The sequence below is a fragment of the Meriones unguiculatus genome, chromosome 16 (assembly GCF_030254825.1).
Source record: "Meriones unguiculatus strain TT.TT164.6M chromosome 16, Bangor_MerUng_6.1, whole genome shotgun sequence".
NCBI classification, from domain to species: domain Eukaryota; kingdom Metazoa; phylum Chordata; class Mammalia; order Rodentia; family Muridae; genus Meriones; species Meriones unguiculatus.
This window is the reverse complement of record NC_083363.1, coordinates 15504801-15524814: the sequence shown is the minus strand read 5'-3', so window position 1 is coordinate 15524814 and position 20014 is coordinate 15504801. Positions and strand designations below refer to the sequence as shown.

At 43.5% G+C, this 20014-nt stretch overlaps 1 protein-coding gene across 5 annotated transcripts in view; it reads left to right on the top strand.

Annotated features, from left to right (window-relative positions):
- Fam13c (family with sequence similarity 13 member C) overlaps positions 1–20014 on the top strand; it is a 104872-nt gene that overhangs the window by 29111 nt on the left and 55747 nt on the right. For all 5 annotated transcript variants that reach the window (XM_021653392.2, XM_021653389.2, XM_021653388.2 and 2 more), the window contains one exon: positions 10662–10780. In XM_021653392.2, coding sequence (XP_021509067.1) covers positions 10662–10780 — 119 coding nt within the window. The remainder of the gene's footprint in view (positions 1–10661; positions 10781–20014) is intronic.

The window sequence follows — 20014 nt, the reverse complement described above, 5'->3', positions numbered from 1 at the left end:
TGAACCATTAGCATCTGTGATTAATAGCCAGTGCCCCTACACAAGATTGGGCTCATTAGCTTTCAAGCATGGAGGGGGGAAGGGCTTTTTACCCTTTTCTGAAGATATATACAGGCAGTTAATTGTTGTCAAAGGTAGGGTTTACAAGGTTCTACCCTTCCCTGAAGATATATAAGCAGTTAATGCTTATATATCTTGGGAGTAGGGGCTCATGAGGTCCTCCCCCTCCATAAGAATTTCTCATTAGGGAAAATTTTCTAGTGGGGAGGGGCTCATTAACTTCTCATCAAGTTTCTACAGACAGCTTAATGGTTGCTCAGGGAAGAGGCTTGTGAACTCCCCCAGAATTTATAGTCAGCTAATGATTATTAGCTAAGGGAGGAGTTCATGAAGCACTTGTCTTAGTTAGGGTTACTATTTCCGATATGAAACGCCATGACTAGAAACAACACGGGGAGGAAAGGGTACATTTCCCTCACAGTTCCATATAACCACTGATCCTCAGAAGCAGTGAGGGCGGAACCTGGAGGTGGGAGCTGATTCAGAGGCCATGAACGTGGCTTGCTCAGCCTGCTTTCTTATTGATCCTAGGACCACTAACTCAGGGATGGACACCATCCATAATGGGCTTGCCCAGCTCTCCCCACCAATTACTGATTAAGAAATGCCCCCAAGGCTTGCCAACAGCCAGATCATATGGAGGCATTTTTTTTTTTCTCAGTCAGCTCTGATGACTGTAGCTTGTGTCAAGTAGGCATAAAAGTAGCCAGGACAATCCCTCCCCCCTCCTAAGGACTTCTAGGTAGTTAATTGGGAGAGATTTTTAACTCATTTGTAGAACTGTCTGTAAGTTATCCATGTTCCTGTAAATAATCCTAATTAAACTCATTTGTTCATCAGGCTCTACCTGGATGGGATTGCTTGTTGTTAGTGCCCTATCTGGGGTGGGGAGACCTTTGTCTCCCTAGGAAAAGTTCGTACAATCACAGCAAGCTCTAAGTGCACTGTGTGTGCTGTGAAATAAGTCACATACTACAGAGAATGAGAGAGAAACTCAAAACAGAACAGGTATTCTTTGCCACAAGGAAGACAGGAGATGACGTAGCCTATCCAAGATCCATGGGAGGGAGCTGAACATGCTGGGTGTAATACAGACAAGCCTTGTTTCATTTTTTATTTTATATTAAAATTTTTATTTTTATGTATTAATTACAGTTTATTAATTTTGTATCCCAGCCGTAGCCCCTCCCTCATTTCCTTCTCATCCTACCCTCCCTCCCTCATTTCCTCCCATGACCCTCTCCAAGGCTACAGATAGGGGAGGTCTCCTCCCCTTCCATCTGACCCTAGCTTATCAGATCTGATAAGGACTGTCTGCATTGTCTCCCTCTGTGGCCTGGTAAGGCTGCTCCCCCCTTAGGGGGAGGTGATCAAAGAGTCAGCTCCTGAGTTCATGTCAGAGACAGTCCCTTTTCCTCTTACTAGAGAAGCCACTTGGATACTGAGCTGCCATGGGCTACATCTGTGCAGGGGTTCTAGGTTATCTCAATGCATGGTCCTTGGTTGGTGTATCAGTCTCAGAAAAGACCCCTGTGTTCAGATTTTTTGGTTCTGTTGCTCTGTCTGTGGAGCTCCTGTCCTCTCCAGGTCTTACCATCTTCCCCTTCTTTCCTAACATTAGCTGCACTCTGTCCAAAGTTTGGTTATGAGTCTCAGCATCTGCTTTGATACGCTTCTGGGTAGAGTCTTTCAGAGTCCCTCTGTGGTAGGCTCCCGTCCTGCTTCCTGTTCTCTCTTTCCTCCAGTGTCCATCCCGCTTGTCTTTCTGAGTGAGGATTGATCCTCATCCCCAGGGTCCTTACTTCATTAAGAAAGAAGGCAAAGGGTATGAACCTAAGGGTGGCGAGGCTGTGTAACTTTGTCAGGAAATGGAGAGAAGTCTGCACTTAGTCACAAGAGTCTACAAGGTCAAGGTCTTCCAAAGCAGCTGTTGTAGGGTGTTTCATTTGCAACTCCAGCCCACATTTCTAATGTTCACAGCAAGGGAGAAAGTACTCCCTATATCATTTGACGATATAGCCACTGAGGGCATCTGCTGTCATCCATATCTAGAGTTGACCTCACTTTGCAGCAGGGAACCCTACCTTGTTTTATGGTTGGCCAGTTGGGTTCACTTGGTTACTGGATAATATTTTTCCTTTCCTTTCCTTTCCTTTCCTTTCCTTTCCTTTCCTTTCCTTTCCTTTCCTTTCCTTTCCTTTCCTTTCCTTTCCTTTCCTTTCCTTTCCTTTCCTCTTTCCTTTCCTTTCCTCTTTCCTTTCCTCTTTCCTTTCCTCTTTCCTTTCCTCTTTCCTTTCCTCTTTCCTTTCCTCTTTCCTTTCCTCTTTCCTTTCCTCTTTCCTTTCCTCTTTCCTTTCCTCTTTCCTTTCCTCTTTCCTTTCCTCTTTCCTTTCCTCTTTCCTTTCCTCTTTCCTTTCCCCCTTCCTTTCCCCCTTCCTTTCCCCCTTCCTTTCCCCCTTCCTTTCCCCTTTCCTTTCCCCCTTCCTTTCCCCTTTCCTTTCCCCTTTCCTTTCCCCTTTCCCCTTTCCTTTCCCCTTTCCTCTTTCCTTTCCCCTTTCCTCTTTCCTTTCCCCTCCCCTCCGCTCCCCTCCCCTCCCTCCCTCCCTCCCTCCCTCCCTCCCTCCCTCCCTCCCTCCCTCCTTCCTTCCTTCCTTCCTGGAAATAGTGTTTTTCTACCCTTCCAACTAGGACTGCTCTTAGAATAGACAAATCATTTGAGTTTTGCTAAACCAAGTAAAGAAGGGAGTTTGTGAAATGAAACACAAAGGTTACTTGAAAAGGATGGTGGACACAGTTTAATTTCATAAAATTATATGGTAGAGATGCCATATCAGTTGGCTCTTTTACTTAAGAGAAGTGTTTTAGAAAACAAAACAAACCAAAACCCAAAACAGTGTGGATTTTTTTTTAACCTAGAAAACAGTTTTTTATAGAAAATAAAAAGCATTTAGGGGAGTTTAACATCTACTAAAAGGGGGATTATGTAAAGTATGTGTTTTAAGTTTATATTTAGATGAGCGAAATCAATATTTTTTTCTATTTTTAAAATTGTAATAGTCCTTTTAAAGTCAAAATAATTTACCAGCTTTTGTGAAAAGCCCGAGAGGCAATTCTGGCTGTGAAGGGACTCTTAACAGGTGGCCTTTTCTACTGTCATAGCTCTGCACTGGGGACCTGGCCATTGTCTCAGAAAGGCTGGGCTTCCCAGGCAGATTCACTGTGCTGTGTGTCCCATGGAGTTATTGTATTAGTCAGGGATCTTTAGGGAACAGAGCTTGTAAAACAAGATGCATATTTATTAATGTTAGAATGGCTTACAAGCTGTAGGCCAGTTAATCAAACAGTGGCTGTCTACACACGGAAGGCCTAAGAATCCAGGAGCTGTTCAGTGCATGAGGCTGGGTGTCTCAGTTGGTCTTCAGTATACACTGGAATCTGGAAGAAGTGGGCTCTAATGCCAGTGAGGGAATGGACTTGCTAGCAAGGGCAAGCAGGCAAAGAGAACAAGCTTTCTTCTTCCATATCCTTTATATAGGCTGCCAGCAGAATGCAGGGTTCAGACGAAAGGTGTACCTTCCCGCCTCAAAAGCTCTGGTTTAGAAATGGATCTTTCCACTTCAAATGATTTAATGAAGATTAAAAAAAAAAAATCCCTCACAGGTGTACCCAGCCATTTGAATTTTAGTTAATTCCAGATGTAACTCAAGTTGACAACCAAGAACAGTCAACACAACCATGCATTTAAACTTCTTTTTTATCTCATTTCTGTGTTTGTGTATGTTTAGGTGTGTATATGACACCTTCTTGCCAGTATCCACACAGGCCAGAAGAAGGTGCTGGATTCCATGGAGCTGGAGTTGTTGCCATTTGTGGGGCGTGCAGTGTGGGTGCCAGGAACTGAACATGGGTTCTCTGAATGCGCAGGAAGTGCTTTCAAACCTATGATCCATCTTTTGTAGCCACTGCTCCTGGTTTTTGGAAATGTTTCTGTGATAATTTAAACAGTGTTAAAAAAAAGTGACATCTGCTTTTGAAAATATTATTAATAACATCTTAAGACAAAAGTCATGTGGTTGAGTGTGCTTTTACTAATGTTCAAGTTTTTCTTCTATGGCTGCAGCTCCACTTTCTCAACTGAGTTAAAACTCTTCAACATTGCATTGGGATATGAAGCAGGAATATTGTCCTCTTGTCTTTTCTATGACCACTGTTCTCTGTGTTTTCTTTCTGTCTTTTTTTAAACCTCTCCCTTGCATATGTTTATTCAACTTTTAAAAGGGTTAATATTCTTACTTTAAAATTTGAAAGTAAGTGTATACTCGTTAAGCAGTTTACACAGCGGAGTGGCTTTTAAGTCCAGATACATTGCAAGTCAAACACGAGTATGTGATGATGCTCCTGTGTGCTCCCACATGCTCCCCAACATCTTTTCCTTCCTCTCCTCTTTGGGATCTTAATACACATTATTCATCAGGCCCTTCTGTTTCTGTTTTTTTTTTATCTCCTTGCTCGTTTCAGATAGGGTCTCACTGTGTAGCCTAGGCTGACCCGGAGCTCACTTCGTAGTCCAGGCTGAGCTTGAACTTGCGGTGATCTTCCTGTTGCATTGCAGGTGTGAGCCACAGACCTAGCTGCTGCAGGTTTGCCTTTAATTTTTAAAAAGTATTTTTTGTGTGTGTATGTGTACAAGCGTGTACATGTGTCATGGTGTCTGTGTGGAGGGTCAAGACAGCTTGAAGGAGTTGGTTTTCTTCCTCTACCACTTGAGTCCCAAGGCACAAAGCTTCCAGGTCAGGCTTGGCAGCAAGAGCCCTTACCTGCTGAGCCATCTCGCTGGCCACGGGTTTACCCTTAATACAAGAATACATCATTGGCCCTGTAAGTGCTAGCATTCCTCAGGGACTCTATTCTTACAGGTTCTCTGCACCTTGTGACTGGTGTCACCCCATGGGTATTCCTTGGGGATGTCTGGGCATTCTCACACATTCTCTCCTCACACTCTGACTGGTGTTTCTGTCACTTCCTCACTTGTTCCCAAATATAAAAACCCGGCCCTGATCTATTTTAAGATGCCAGATGTGGTCATTGCCTTTCCCATGCCCCATGGGCAGCCCGGGACTCTTTCTTTCTGTTCCTTTTAGCTGAATTTCTGCCCTTCCTTTTTTTTTTTTTTTTTTTTTTTTTTTTTGTTAAATCATTGTCCCTCTCCACACTGCAGCCTGTGTCTTTCCCATCTCTGAGAGCAGTTAGTTTCCTCTACCGTGATGACCACCTCTATGACCAATGCCTGTCATCTCCTGTTTGGGATGTTAAAATCATTTAGCTGTCCTCCTTTATTCCAGCCCTCCTCCTCACCTTCGAATGGCACAAGTACATGAGCTGTTTCATTTGAAAGCCAAACCACATATTTAAATGGTGAACAAATGTAGTTAGAAATCCAGGCTTCCATAAAGCTGCAGCGATGGCCAGCTGCTGAATCTCAAGAGTTAAGTCCAGGAAGCCTCATCAGCTTCTAGGCATTGGGGGTCAACTGAAGTTAAGTTCGAGAGCTCAACATTGCTACTGGAGATAGAAGTCCTATTGAGGGGAGGGTACACATTATTTTTAATATCACCGTTGCTGTGGTAGTTTTAATGAGAATGGTTTTTGTTTTAGTTAGAGCTTCTTTTGCTTCAGTGAAACACCATGTCTGAAAAGCAAGTTGGGGAAGAAAGGGTTTATTTGGTTTATACTTCCACATTGCTGTTTATCACCAAAGGAAGTCAGGACAGGAACATAAGCAGGGTAGGAACCTGGAGGTAGGAACTGATTCAGAAGCTGTGGAGGGGTGCTGCTTACTGGCTTCTCCTCCATGGCTTGCTCATCCTGCTGTCTTATACAACCCAGGACCACCAGCCCAGGAGAGGCACCACCCATACTGGCTGGGCCCTCCCACATTAATCACTAATTGAGAAAATGCCTTACTTCTGGATCTCATGGAAGCGTTTTCTCAACTGAGGCTCCTTCATCTCTCACGACTCTAGCTTGTGTCAAGTTAACACACAAAACCAGCTGGTGTAACCCTCATAAACTTATGTATTTGAAGGCTTGATTCCCCCATTAGTGGAACTATTTGGGAAGGATTGAGAGGGCTGGCCTTATTATGCTTATTTTTGTATAAGTTGCCTGGGTCATGGTGTGTCTTCACAGCAATAGAGCAGCAACTAAGACAGTCACCTAGAATTTGACAGAGACAACTCTTTAAGGGAGGAAAGCTTTATTTTGGTTCATGGTTTTTATTGGTATTTTCCACCCATGACCTCTTAACCCCATAAGCTTGGGCAGTGAGACCATCACAGCAGTGGAAGTTAGAGACAAAGGGTAGTCTGCATTTCTTGGCCGACAGAAAGCCCAGAAGATGCAGCAGGAAGGGGCCAGGGATAATACATTCCCAAGACTCCCAGTGACCTATCTCTTGTCCGCTACCTTCAACCTCCTGAATTGTCCATAACCTCCCAGAATAGAGCCGCCAGCTGGACCTCAAGTGTTCAACACAGGAGTCCACGAGGAATGTTTCATACCCAGTCTGTAGTAGAGTGAGAAATGGCATCATTCCAGGCTCCTCTGAGGGCAAGAGGCAGACAGGTGTATATTCCTGGAAAGAGGCAGCCACAGTGAGAATAGTCCTTTGTCAAAATACTCAAGGGGACTAATTCTTGCCTCTTCGCTCCATTTCCCCTGTGTACGTTCATTAAAGAGAAGACCTTAACGTTTCTACAATTCTCCCCCCACTTCAGAGTCCCTGTGGCCTTCCGCCATATGCTTCAGAGAAGGAAAACAACCATGGAAACCTCACACATTCCATCGATCTCATCCTTGGCTACCGCCAGGCCAGCTGTTAGTATCAGTAACTACAGATGTGCTTACACGGGTGGCGTGGAACAACCCCTCAGTTCTGTAGCAAACAGATCACGGAAAGATGGCGGGAAGAACTCTGAATCTGCATTGGGGGGATTAGGGCTAGGGTGTGGGCTCTGTGGCTCAGCCAAGTGACACAGTATGGTCCTGTTTTATTTTGAATTAGTATTGAATTGGCATCATGGTCTCTCCTAATGAGAGCTGCCTGAAAAGAAAATAGTTTTCCTAAACTTAACGAGAAACTATAATTTCAATAATTTGAGGCCTATAAAGTTATAAGCTGTGTTTATGCTATTTTATGTTATGTTATGAACATTTCCACTTCAGTAGGTGAACAGAAATAGCCACTGTCATGGGAATAGTCTTAAAAATGTGTAAATGTCAGCCATATATTTGAAAATCTTTTGGAATTCACCTTTTGCATAAAAGGCCATCTTCCTAGCTCAGGAAGCTCTCTCTCTCTCTCTCTCTCTCTCTCTCTCTCTCTCTCTCTCTCTCTCCTTCCCTCCTCTCCCCCTCCCTCTCCATCTCCCTCCTTCCCAACCTTCCACCCTTCTTTCTTTTTATTTTTCCACTATGGAGAGTTGGGAGGTTAAAGCCTACCCATAGATTTTAAATGAGTTAATGGAGGTTCTAAAAAGTACCTTACTTACCTGAGGAAGTCAGTGAATGTGATATTTATCAGGAATTTAAAAAGTTGGTTTATAGCCAGGCAGTGGTGGTGCACACCTTTAATCCCAGCACTTGGGAGGCTAAGGCTGGTGGATCTCTGAGTTCCAGGACAGCCAGGGCTATATAGTGAAACCTGTCACAAACAAACAAAGTAGGTATATACTCACCAGCTGCACGTCTGTCTTCTCCTAGAAATTCATTTAGTAAATAGTAAGCATTGGGGCCATTTATACAGAAAAGGACCAGGTGAGATCCCACCTCATGGATGTGTGTAGCTGATTTTTGACTTATCATTGAAGTAATGATGAGGGAGGGAAACAGTTATAAAGATCCAACCAAGGAATTTGTTTTCTAACCTATTTTTAACAAAGGTTACCTTCAGTAACACAGCCACGTTTTCATAATCTTTCTTTGTATGTATGCGTGTTCACAAGTGCCATGTTTGAGAAAGCATGTGTGTGAGGTCGGAGGACAACTTCAATTGCCAGTCCTTGCCTTCCACCTTGATTGAGGCTCTCTTGTTGTTTTGTATACACTAGGCTAGCGGCCCACGTGCCTCCCGGGATGCTCTTGTCTCTGCCTCCCATCTTATTTTAGGTGCACCAGATTATAGATACCGGTTACCATGCCTGGCTTTCCATGGGCTCAAGGGATCCTAAGCCGGGTTGTCCATCACATCACTGAGGCTAGACTTGGGAAATATGAAGGATGATCTAGAGGGTTGATGAAGATGCGGGAAAAGATGTAGGATCTAACATCTCCACCTGGCCAGGTGACAGGAAGACAGATATAGAGGAGACAGCCATAACACCTGGAAGGCTGAAATAGTTGTATGTGAGTGAGCTCTGTTGGGTCTACATAGCAAGACCCTGTCTCAGAAAAACATCCATAACAAAAAAACCCCCAATATTTTAAATATCTTTGCTATTCTGATACTTACATGGAAATGTGAAACAAGTGTTGCACATTTTGTTTTGTTGGAGTCTTTTAAACACCAGTTTCAGAACATCCAGGACCTTTTTTGTGGAAAGAATTTTATCTTTACAAAGAGTTTTTTTTCTCTCTCTCTCTTCTGCTATTGCAGCTAATTGTTTGAAAGGCACTGAAAGGTTCTAGTCATATCTTAATACCTTATGAGGTTGTAGAGATTATCTCCATTTTACAGACAAGGGGACTAAGGCCTAGATAGTTCATGTAACTTGGCCTAAGGTCACATGCTTAGCTAATAGCAAACAGTGGTCTTTTTCTTGAAAACCACTGTGTTTGGGAAAGTTTGAGTAGCCGTAGACCTTTCTGGAAGCAGCTACTAAGACTGGAGAGCCAGTGAATTCCAGGGAGGGTCTTCCTGTCTGAATCTGGAGGTTTGGAAGAGAGTAAAGAAAGTGTCTTAATTCTCCTCATTTGTTCCTTTCCCCTGGCCTTCTCCCTTCTCTGTCCTACCTCTTATAGGACAACATTAATTCAGTTTTCCTGTTGGAAGTTTTTGATGACTGTATGACCCCATCTAGGTTATTCTAATATTTTGGAAAAATGATGTATAGGATGCTTGACATAGATGGCTCTACCCCATTACTCTGGAAGAGGCTGGATCTCTCTTGCCAGTGATATATTCTGCAGAGATAAGTGCAGTATCACCCCACATCCCAGATAATTTGACTGCATTGAATGACCATCTGGAATTAATGAATTGCTCATGGATTCTCATCTTGGTATCTCATTCATTGGGTATAGAAAGACCGTTTTATTTTGAGAGGAATTTGTCATAGGCTTGTTACAGCTTAAAGATTATAGGAATTCAGTTGTGGATCCTAGATCTCCCATTTCCATGTGTGTCTGTGTATTGAAGCAGGGTTAGCTGTCGTCTGGATGTATTTGTATCATCCCCTGCAGCTTAGTAGTCAGAAAGGTTTTTACATCAATGATGGTGGCACATGGGCACTCTCAAGAGTTGGGGTCTGTGTGGTTGCTGGGTAAGCTAATGGCGATAGTTAAAGAGGTGCCAGTGGAGAGAGATCAGGCAAACTTGGGACTGGAGTACATGAAATGAGTGTGTCTTAGTGTTAAGACTAGCTTAAAGTTATTTATTCATACAGAAAAAATACATCTTTCTGTTATTAAAAATTTGGGAAATCAAATGGACCCCAAATGTTGCAAAAATGACATATCACGGATAATTACTATTAAGATTTCATTTCAGCTCATCCCAACTGTTTGTGTCTGTGAGACTTCATACATATTTTCTTCATAAAATGAGTATCTTATAAGTATTATTAAATTTATAGCTATCTTTATGCTGTATTTTATAATGCCAATTAAAAACTGTTACGTTGGGGTCGCAGAGATGGCTCAGCAGTTAAGAGCACTTGTTTTTCAGAGGATCCGGGCTTGGTTCCTAGCACCCACATGGTGATGCACAGCCACCTGTAATTCCAGTTCTGGGCATCCAGCACCTCTTTTGGCCTCTGTCTGGGTGCCCAGCATGCACATGCACACCCACCCACACATGTACATACATGCATGTAGCAAAACACTCATAGGATACAAGAATCTTTAAAAAGGACATTTTATTAACTGCTTAAGAGTCCATGTCTCTGTGTAAGTATCCACACTTGAGTGCAGGTGCCTATGGAACCTGGAAGGGTCAAATCCTTCTGGACCTGGAGTTACAGACAGTTGCAAGCTGCCAGCATGGGTGCGAGGAACCGAGCTCATGTCACCTGCAAAAATAACCTGCACTCTTGACTGTTGAACCATCTCTCTAGCCCCTACAATGACATTTTTAATGCCTAGAAATGTCTTAGATTTTTGCAAGTGCTATTCCCCACTCCACCCCTTTTCTATAACCTTACACCATCAACTGACTTGGAGAAAAAGGCCTATTAGATTTGGTCACTGAGTTCTCTCCCTTCCTACATGGAAGTCAAGAGAGTGTGGTGCCTGTAATTGCCTCCTGTCCTGAGCTGAGCTCAGCCCAGTGGGTGTGCTGTGGCAATGTCTACCTGTGACAGCTCATCTGCCTTCTTGTCTTATAGGAGACAGAGCACGTGGTGTCCAGCCAATCAGAGTGCCAGGGTAGAGTGGGAACACCAGCTCACGAGAGTCCCCAAAACAGCATCTTCAAGTGCCAGGAAACAGTGCTACTTCAACCAAGGTGAGTGCACCTTTCTTTGGAAGCTACACCTCAGCTCTATCTAGTTGGCTTCCTGGATTGTGCTAATCTGTATGCCTGCCACCTGTGTGTGGGTCAAGGGTGCTGACTTCGTTGGGAGAATTGTTGCATTAAAAGGACATGCACAGGGCCTTCCTCATCTCGTGTTTGGAGATCCTAAGTCCTATAACTCAGGGAGAGCAGGGTTTGGTTGAACAGAAATGGCCTTCATAGACTCGTGTGCTTGAATGCTTGACCCATGAGGAGTGGCACTGTTAGGAAGTGTGGCCTTGTTGGAGGAAGGGTGTCACTCTGAGTGCAGGCTCTGGTTTTGAGGTCTTGTATGCTCAAGCTACGCCCAGTGTGGAACCCAGTCTCCTCCCTGCTGCCTGTGCATCCAGATGTAGAACTCTGAGCTCCTTCTCCAGCACCACTGTCTGCCGGCATGCCCCCATGCTTCCCACCATGACAGTAATGGACTAAACCTCTGAAACTAAGCCAGCCCCAATAAAATGTTTTCTTTAAAAAGAGTTGCCATGGTCATGGTGTCTCTCCACAGCAATAGAAACTCTACCTAAGACAGTCCGCTTGTGGAGAAGAATTTGTTGTTGTTGTTCTTTTTTTTTTTTTTTTCTTTTGTGGCAGAAAATATTTAGGGCTCATTTGTGATCTCTGATGATCCTGACATGTGATGGATGTATTTTAATTTACGTCATGTCAGTTGATTTCACTGAGCTATCACTTGGTTCTTTATGTGCTTCGAAAGCTGTCACTCATAAGATTCGACACACGGAGGGCATGTGGCTGAGAGGCATTAAGGCACTTGCCTGGTCCCACAAAAACAAAACAAAACAAAACAAAAAAGCTGAGGTGAAATGTGCATCTACGGTGTGCGAGCATGGCAGGCCAGGTGCAGTCTCTGTGCTGACCTAAGTGTTGTTGTGTGACCTCAGTCCAGAAGCAGCCCGGGGCTGGCTTCCGACCCGCTAGACCTCCTGGAGACAGCTCTGAATCCAGAGCCAGGGTATGGGTGGAAAAGTGCCTGCGGAAGGTTGGCATGGCGCTCTGACAGGAGCTTGGCATGGCAGCTGCCTACGGAAAGTCTCTTCTAGAAGTAAACAGAAGAAAGAGTTCAACAACACGCTGTACCAGCTGTCTTGTAGGGCCCTGTGCTTGGATCATTGTAGCCCTCACTCAGGGAACAGGGAAGGCTGTGCTTCTGAGCATGACCTTTAGAATTTTGTTTTTGAAGGCTGTACAGTCTGAGTCGTCAAGTTAAGAGAACACGGCCTGTACTATGTTAACGGTGCTTTAGGATTCCCCACGTACTGAATTTAGGAGCACAGAACCCCAATGGGAGAGAGCCCTAAAGGTGGTCACCTCCTAGTGGAGTCATGGGCAGCCAGCCGCTCAACTCTGTTGTGGTTAGAATTTCTCTTCCTGGTTCCTACGTTTGGCCACTTGTTATCTTTAGGATGTGGAACCTTGCTGAAGAAAGTGAGGCAGGCCATGAGGTTTTATGGCTTGTCTCCCACTTTCGGTCTGTGCTTTCTGACTGTGGCTGCAACATGACTATCAGTCTCAAGTTCCTGTCACCATGCCTTGCCCACCATGATGACCTTTGTCCCTTAAACAGTGACCCAAAGTAAGTCTCCCTGTTCCCTGCTGCTTCTTACAGGAACATACTCTTCTTCCAGTCCTTGCCTACTTTATTGTTGCTTGACCTCGGGAGATCACAGTTGGACTCCATGTCATTTCCTCACTGACGAGGAATCTGTCCCTCCTTTTCAAGGCCTTATTGTAACAGACCTCTTTTCATCTGGGCTTGACTCTGCTGGGCAGTAACCAGCCCTCCCATCCTCCCACCCCAACAGCCTGACGAAGGCTGTTCTCAGCCAGAATAAGGTCAACCCGTTCCCATGCATATTTCAAAATAGTATGAAGCAAACAAAATCAGCCAATCCCAAAGCTAAATCATACATGCTTGCGTATGGAGCATGGTGTGGTCCTTTGGGTGTGGATGTTTAGCAGAGGCTGACAGGGAAATGGTATCAGCAGCTAGTCTTCTCCAGTTCAATAGACTGGAAACTGTTCTATGTCCTATGTATGATTGGGATGAAAACTGAATATTTTACTGTGGTCAGAAAATGAATGTGATTGTACAGTAATCATTTGCATGTGACTAGCTAAGAAGTTAAAGTATGATTCCATCAGGGCACATATAGAGCAGGGGTCCTTAAATTATTGGGGGTTGGCGAGTTATACTTTCATCTGACTCTCAGAGATGATGGTTGAAAAAAAAATACACCTATGTACATACGCGTAAGGCTTTGGAAATTTCACAGACTACCTCTAACTGTGAGAAAAACCAGATAGTGAGTCACTAGTGAGCTTCCCTTACTAAGTGAGACTGCTGCAGTCCTCAATGGGTCTGTCTCCTCTCCATTTAACAGCCCTCCCTAGATCCCAAACACCAAGTCATGCATTCTTCCACCTAGCCTCCATGCCCCACTTTCACCTTTTCACGGGGTCTAGCTTTCCAAGCTGGTGGCATTCCAGAATATTCTGTGCACTGCACTGCTGTCAGTATCCACAGGATCCTGTGCTGAGTCACACGTCAGGAGTGATGGTATGCCAGTTAGGACTAGTCCTGTCGGGTTTCCTAGGTAGATTCAGCTGGTGACTTTCAGCTCTGGAGTCATTTATCACACCCATGGTGGTGTCACCCAAGGACATTCTAATGGAACTTTTGAATACCTCAAAATATGGCAGGGATCATGAAATGTGATGAACAGGTGAAATGAGCTTTGTGGCTAAACATATCTTTGAGTCAGATAGCTCGCATCCCTAACAGTCCTTGTCTGTGTTAGCCCCACACATGGCTAGGCTCAGGCATAAGTGGGTAGAATTGTTGTCATCATCGTCGTCATCGCCTCCTCTTCTTCACATTTAAAAGGTGATTTTTATTTTTAAAAGGTTTCCAACTTTTTAGTTACTAAACAAAAGTAACTAAATGAGTTTCATTATGACATTGTTATTCATATATATCATTGTAATAATTTGGTCATGTTTTCTCCTCTACAGTACCACCCCTGCCAACCTGCCTTGTGCCATCCACATTGTCATAGCTCCTTCTAGTTGTGCGTGTATGTAATCTAATCTTGATTCTGCACTGAAAAAAAAAGTGATAAGTTTGTCTTTCTTCCTAACATGTCATAGTTAGCCCTTGAAAAGGGAACCTCAGCTGAGGAATGGCCCCCGTTGGAATTGCCTATGAGCATGTCTGTGGGGCATTTTCTTGCTTGCTAATTGAAATGGGAGGGCCCATGGTGCTGTAGGCAATCCTTAGGCAGGTGGACCTAGGGTGTTTAAGAAAGGTAACTGAGCAAGCAGTGTTTGACCAAGGTCTCTGCTTCAGTTCCTGCCTCCAGGCTCCTGCTTTGAGTACCTGCCTTGGATTCTCTTGATGACAAACTGTGATAGGAATGTGTCAGCCAAATAAATAAGCCCTTTCCTCCCACATTGCTTTAGGTCATGGTTTTAACACAGTAACAAAAAGCAATAGGGCATCCATTATCCTCTCTTATTCTTTCTTTATATCTCTTTTCCCCCCTAATAGTTCCCTCTATTTTAATGCCATATGCATGTGTGTGTTTGTGTGCATGTGTGTAGATGCTATGCATATGTATGTGATGAATATACATCTATATTTGAATCTAGACTGTGTGTGGCGGAAAATATGATAATTGTCTCAGTCTTGCTTATCTTGGTTGATACGATCTCCAGTTTCATTTGTCTTTCCTGAAGGTGACATAACTTCACTTTTCTTTAGGGCTGGATGAAATTGAACATGTGGTGCATTTTCCTTTATCATTCATCTACTGATGAGCATTTAGGCCAGTTCTTTTTCTTAGCTGTTGAAAACCAGTGCAGCAGTATTCACGGCTGTGCAAGTATCTCTGTGGTGTGCTGACTTTTTTTTTTTTTTTTTAGTCCTGTGTGTATATTTACAGGAATGGTAGACACGTTAGTTTTGTTCTTTAGGTTAGTGAGAAACTTCCACTCTGATTTCCGGAGTGGCCGCACTGGTTTACATTACTAGTGTGTGCGAGTTTCTCTCTCCCCACGTCCTCATCAGTATTTGCTGTTACTTGTTTTGCTTTTATTTGCAGTGCGTGTGTATGTGTGTGTGCGCGCGCGCATCTGTGTGCATGTGCGTGCATGTGTATGTGTGTGAAGGTACTGAAGAGGCCTGAAGGCCCTGAAGACAGAAGAGAGGAGTCGAGTCCCTGGAGCTGGAATTAAAGGCAGTTGTGAGCCGAGTCACATAGGTGCTAGGTCCTATAGACATTGCATCCTCTGCAAGAGCATGCCAACACTGTTAACTGGTGAGCCAACTCTCCAGCCCAAGTCATTTGTTTTCTCAGTTGTAGCCATTCTGACTGGGGTGAGAGGAATCTCAGTGTAGTGTTCATTTGCATGTCCCTGCTGGCTAAGGGGGTTGGGCAGTTTCTCATACATTTTCTGGCCATTTGTGTTCTTTTGAGAACTGCCTATTCAATGTATTTCCCCGAATATTATTGAAATGATTTTTTTGTATTTAATTTTTTTTGTATTTAATTTGATTCTTCATATATTCTAGATATTAATATTCTGTCATATGTATAGTTGGTAACAATTTTCTCTTAGTCTTTAGGTTTTCTTTTCTCTTTGGTAATTTTTCCCTTTGCTATACAGAAGCTCCTTAATTTCTTGTACTTCCATAATTCAGTTGTAATGGTTTCACAGGTTATCAGAGTCCTTTTCGGAAAGTCCTCACCTGGCCTTCTATCTTGAAGTGTTTTCCTGGATAGTTTCAGAATTGCATGTCCTACATTAAGATCTTTGATTTTGAATTATTTTTTTCTATAGAGTAAGAAATAGGGTTTTGTTTTATTCCCTTTCACGTGGCTATCCAGTTTCCCCTGCAGCATATATTAAAGAAGTAGTATTTTCTCCAATGTATATTTTGACAGTGTTCCTGAAAAGTAGGTGACCATAGCTGAATTGGTTTATTTCTTCATCCTTCATTCTTATAATCTTATGTCTGTTTTTGTTTTGTTTGTGTGTGTGTGCTAGTCCTGTTTCTTGTCGCTGTTACAAGGGCTCTGTGGTGTAATCCAACTTGATCTCTCCTGTTGTGATACTAGTGTCGATAGAATCTTGATGGAGACATGATATAGTGACAGGATATGCCAGACTCTGAAGAAGTCTGAGTAAAAGCCCAGCAGGTGTGCATGTGTGTAGATGCTATGACTGAAGAAGTCTGAGTAAAAGCCCAGCAGGTGTAAAATACTACTTTTTTCTGCGAGCTGGGAGAAAGCTAAAATTAATAAATGTGAAAGATTTTTCTGTAGCAAGGGCCTCTCAGGGGTCATTCATGTTTGTGGTCCTTGTGAAGGGTAGTAGTCTTCAGGGAGTTAATCAGTCCTTGTAGATATGGGGAGTCCTGGAGATGCTAGAGGCCACAGCGTAGATGCTGCCTCTGTCTCGGATGTTTCATACCTACAGCATGGCACTTGTATTTGACACTCCCAGTATTAGGAGCCTTGTACCTAGGTGAACATGAGCTTCAGGGAGACCCAGGAATAGTTCTGCTAAAGTTCGGATGGATCTAGGTTTTGTCACATCAGTGTAACAAAAATAAATAAATAAATAAATAAATAAATAAAGAAGTAAATAAATAAATAAATAAATATCACAAACTGTGTCCTGAAAGAACGCTAGTCTCTTAGGTTAAGGTGTGGTTGGTGCTGGTTCCTGTCTGAGTGCACGGAAGGGGCGGGCAGGGTAGCATGATGGATACAGGCAAAGACTGAGGTCAAGGACTTCTCGGGCAGTTGCTCTGCCTGTTGCTTTTATGTTTATCTTTTCAGGAACGTTTCCTAAAACGTTTGCTGTGGGGCGGGGGGCTCATTGAAAGTTTTGAAGCCTTTGTCTTGACCTCTCCTTGTAAGTTTTCCATTGCTGTCTGGAATGTTCTCCAGGTCATCTTAGGCTCCTCACTGCACTTGGCCTTTCTGCCCACCTGCCCTCCCCGTCCACATCCTACCTCCCTCAGCAGTACAGTGGGCCAAATGCGGTGTGAGAGCCTATATGGATATGTAGGGCCGAGATGCATTTGGATCCCACAGTGGTGTGAAAGATTGAGTCCATATTGAAAAAGCTAGAGTTTTCGGCTTTTGTTTGAAAACATCCCAGAGTGGGGCTGCCTGGAACTTAACCTTCCTTCCCGTCAGAAGATAGTGAGCAGGCACGGGGAGCAGAGTTCCTGTTTACTTACGCTGGCTACCTGGTATATACTTCAACATGCCTACTTCAATCCCTCCCTTCCTGGCTGCTCATCCTGGGAGCTCTGCTAACTCCTAATCCAGTCCCAGGCCCACAGTGTCTTCATGCCTCTTTCTTAGTTGCCGGTTGACATGTTAACATGGACTCTTGGTGCCTCTGAGTGCCTTGCAGGTGTTTGGCTACTCTGGATGTTCCTTGGTGCCTGGTATTTAATGAGATGTATACCACTGGAGACCTGCCTTCCTTTGGAACAGCAAAGCCTACCAATGGCTTACTGCTACTCTTTTTTTTTTTTTTTTTTTCTAGTTTGGAGGCTGTGGCTTCCTTAGGTTCTCACTCCTCTGGGTACCAGGGCCAAGACAAGAACTATAAATCAGTTTAGAGCGACTTCATGAATATGCATCAGTTTGACTGGTTTTTATTGCTAAAGCCTATGCCCATCTTGCATGCCCTCAGCTATGAGAAAAGGGGGATCTTATGAATACCAGAGAATACTAATGAAGATGGGATTTCTTCCTTAGCTCAGTAAATTTACATTGGGGAGTGATTAACTAACTTGTATTTAAAGTATTATATTAAAATTTATGACAGAATTAAACCTTTAGTGTCATTAAAGACCTCCTCTGTATAAACAGACGCTGGTTCTCAGCAGCCCTGCTGCTAATTAGGCTGGTGTTACACTGGGAGCTCACTGGCTTCTTTATCTGTGGGTCCTTGGTTTTTCAGGGGCTGAGAATCCTGAGCAAGAATAATGGCCTTTGGTGGCTTTCACTGTTTTTGTGTTTGTGATCCTTCAGATGAAAGGAAAAGCTGAAAGCTTTGTTGCTTTATGGAGAGAGGAAGTTTTCTTGGCAGCTATGTTCCCTTGGGGAATAAATCCTTTTATCTTTTTGTTTTGAGACAATTTGTGTGTGTGTGTATGTGTGTGTGTGTGTGCATGTGAGTGAATAGTTACTTGTTTTTTATTTAAAAATTCTGCATAGATGTGAGCAGGTTCCTAATGAGCTCTGCTTGAAGGAGAAAGGACAGTTAAGAGGGGAGCAGACAGGGCTTTCTAGTTAATACAAAGGATGCACCCCCTTGCATGGACTGTCCCAGGGCAGGAGCTCCTCCTCATTAGTGAGCTACTGGGGTCTTGTTTGGTGTTTTGTGCGAAGGGCAGGGATGAAGCGGAAATAGCAAGCAGCTTTTCTTGCTGGTGTTGAGACTTCCCAGTACACGCTTCGGTTATGAGGGGGTTCTCTAGTGTTTGTTTGGCACAGTGAACCCCTGTTCACTGCCTTTCCCCGCTACAAACACGGAACAATCTGTGGTGAAAAGAACATTTGAATTAAGACATTCCTGGTCTTACAGGTGACCTTGTTGGTACACTGTGATTGTTGTTTTGTTTTGCTTTGGTTGATTGATACAGAATCTCATTAGCTTAGCCACAGGGTAGTCCCAAATTTACTGTATAGTTGAGGATGCCCTTGAAATTGTAATCTCCCTTCCTCCACCTCTCAAGTTCTGGTGTTACAGGTAAACACTCCTCTTCTAGAGTTGGCTCTAGTGACTTTTAAGGCTCTTTTGTGTCTTGTATTGAAAATGCTCAGTACTTTAGCTATATAGATGGATATTAGTTTAAGAATACATGTTTTTGCTGAAGCAGATGTAAATAATTCCCTGTTCCTGTCATGGAAAACAGAGTTCCACACCAGGTCCTTGAAATGACTGAAGAAGAACACACACATGATCATTAGGGGGAGGAAACCTCGTTGGCATCTTCTGCTCCCCATCATCCTCTCCCTCCACCCCCTTTAAGAAACCCACCCTCAGCTGTTTGATACACAGCTAGCACTATAATCTAACAGTGGTTTGTTACAAGACAAAAGGACATTCTATTAAAAAATGACACCAACAGCAATCATAACAATAAAAACTGAACTATTGGAGAACCCAGAATCTCACTCACACATTAAAGTCTTGTAATCTTATCACTTATATAGAACCACTGTTGTAGTGTAGTGGACCCTCATTGTTGCTGCTGTTTGAATGCCGATGTAGAAAGGAACTGGGTGTGAAAGCGAATTCCTGCTGTATTGAGAACGGACTCCCTTCCAGACCAGTTCCAGAGTAGACGGCACTGCCAGGAATACAGCCTGACCACAGAATACTTCTATGTATCCATGTGTTTGTTCAAGGTGAGAAAGCACCAAGAAGGCTGGCTATCAATGCAGCTGGATAACTACCGAATGATGCTTCCACTTACGTCTAAAACAAACAACCTTAATTTCCAGAAATAAGCATGTGAACATTCAATTCCCATAAGGAACATGTTTTATGAGCTTAGGTATCATTACTACAAGTATTTCCAGGAGAGAGAACATGCTGTCCTTGATGTCTGAATGTTTTAGGAGCCTTGTCTGTTTAATGTAAGATAGATTCAGGAGCAAAGGCGACAAGCTTGTGTGGGCTGAAACCCAGCTGAGGGCTCTGGACAGCTGCGTAAGGGCTGTGGTCAAGGCCACTCGGAAACCCGGAAGCTTACTTCTCGTCTTCTCAGTGATGCAATGGCTGCTCTTGTTAACAAAGTTGTCTCTTTTTAAGATGCACATTAAATGCTATGTGTCCACTATGTACAATAACATACAAGGATTCCATTTATCTCCTCTAATAGTCCCTTCTCTCCCCTTTATTTAGTCCCAGCCCCCCTTAGACCCTAGTTCTTCACTCCCAGTTTTCCATCCATTTTTCTGTCTTTTGAACATAAATCTCTACATTTAGAAAATGTTCAGTTGAGCTAGCCACCTGGTTGACCTCAAGAGTTCTTTTGGTTTGTCATTTCAAACAATTAAGCCCACTGGTCGAGAATAAAGCTGCTATCACAATTAAAGCCAAATATGAAGAAAGCTTTAATTAAATACTGGC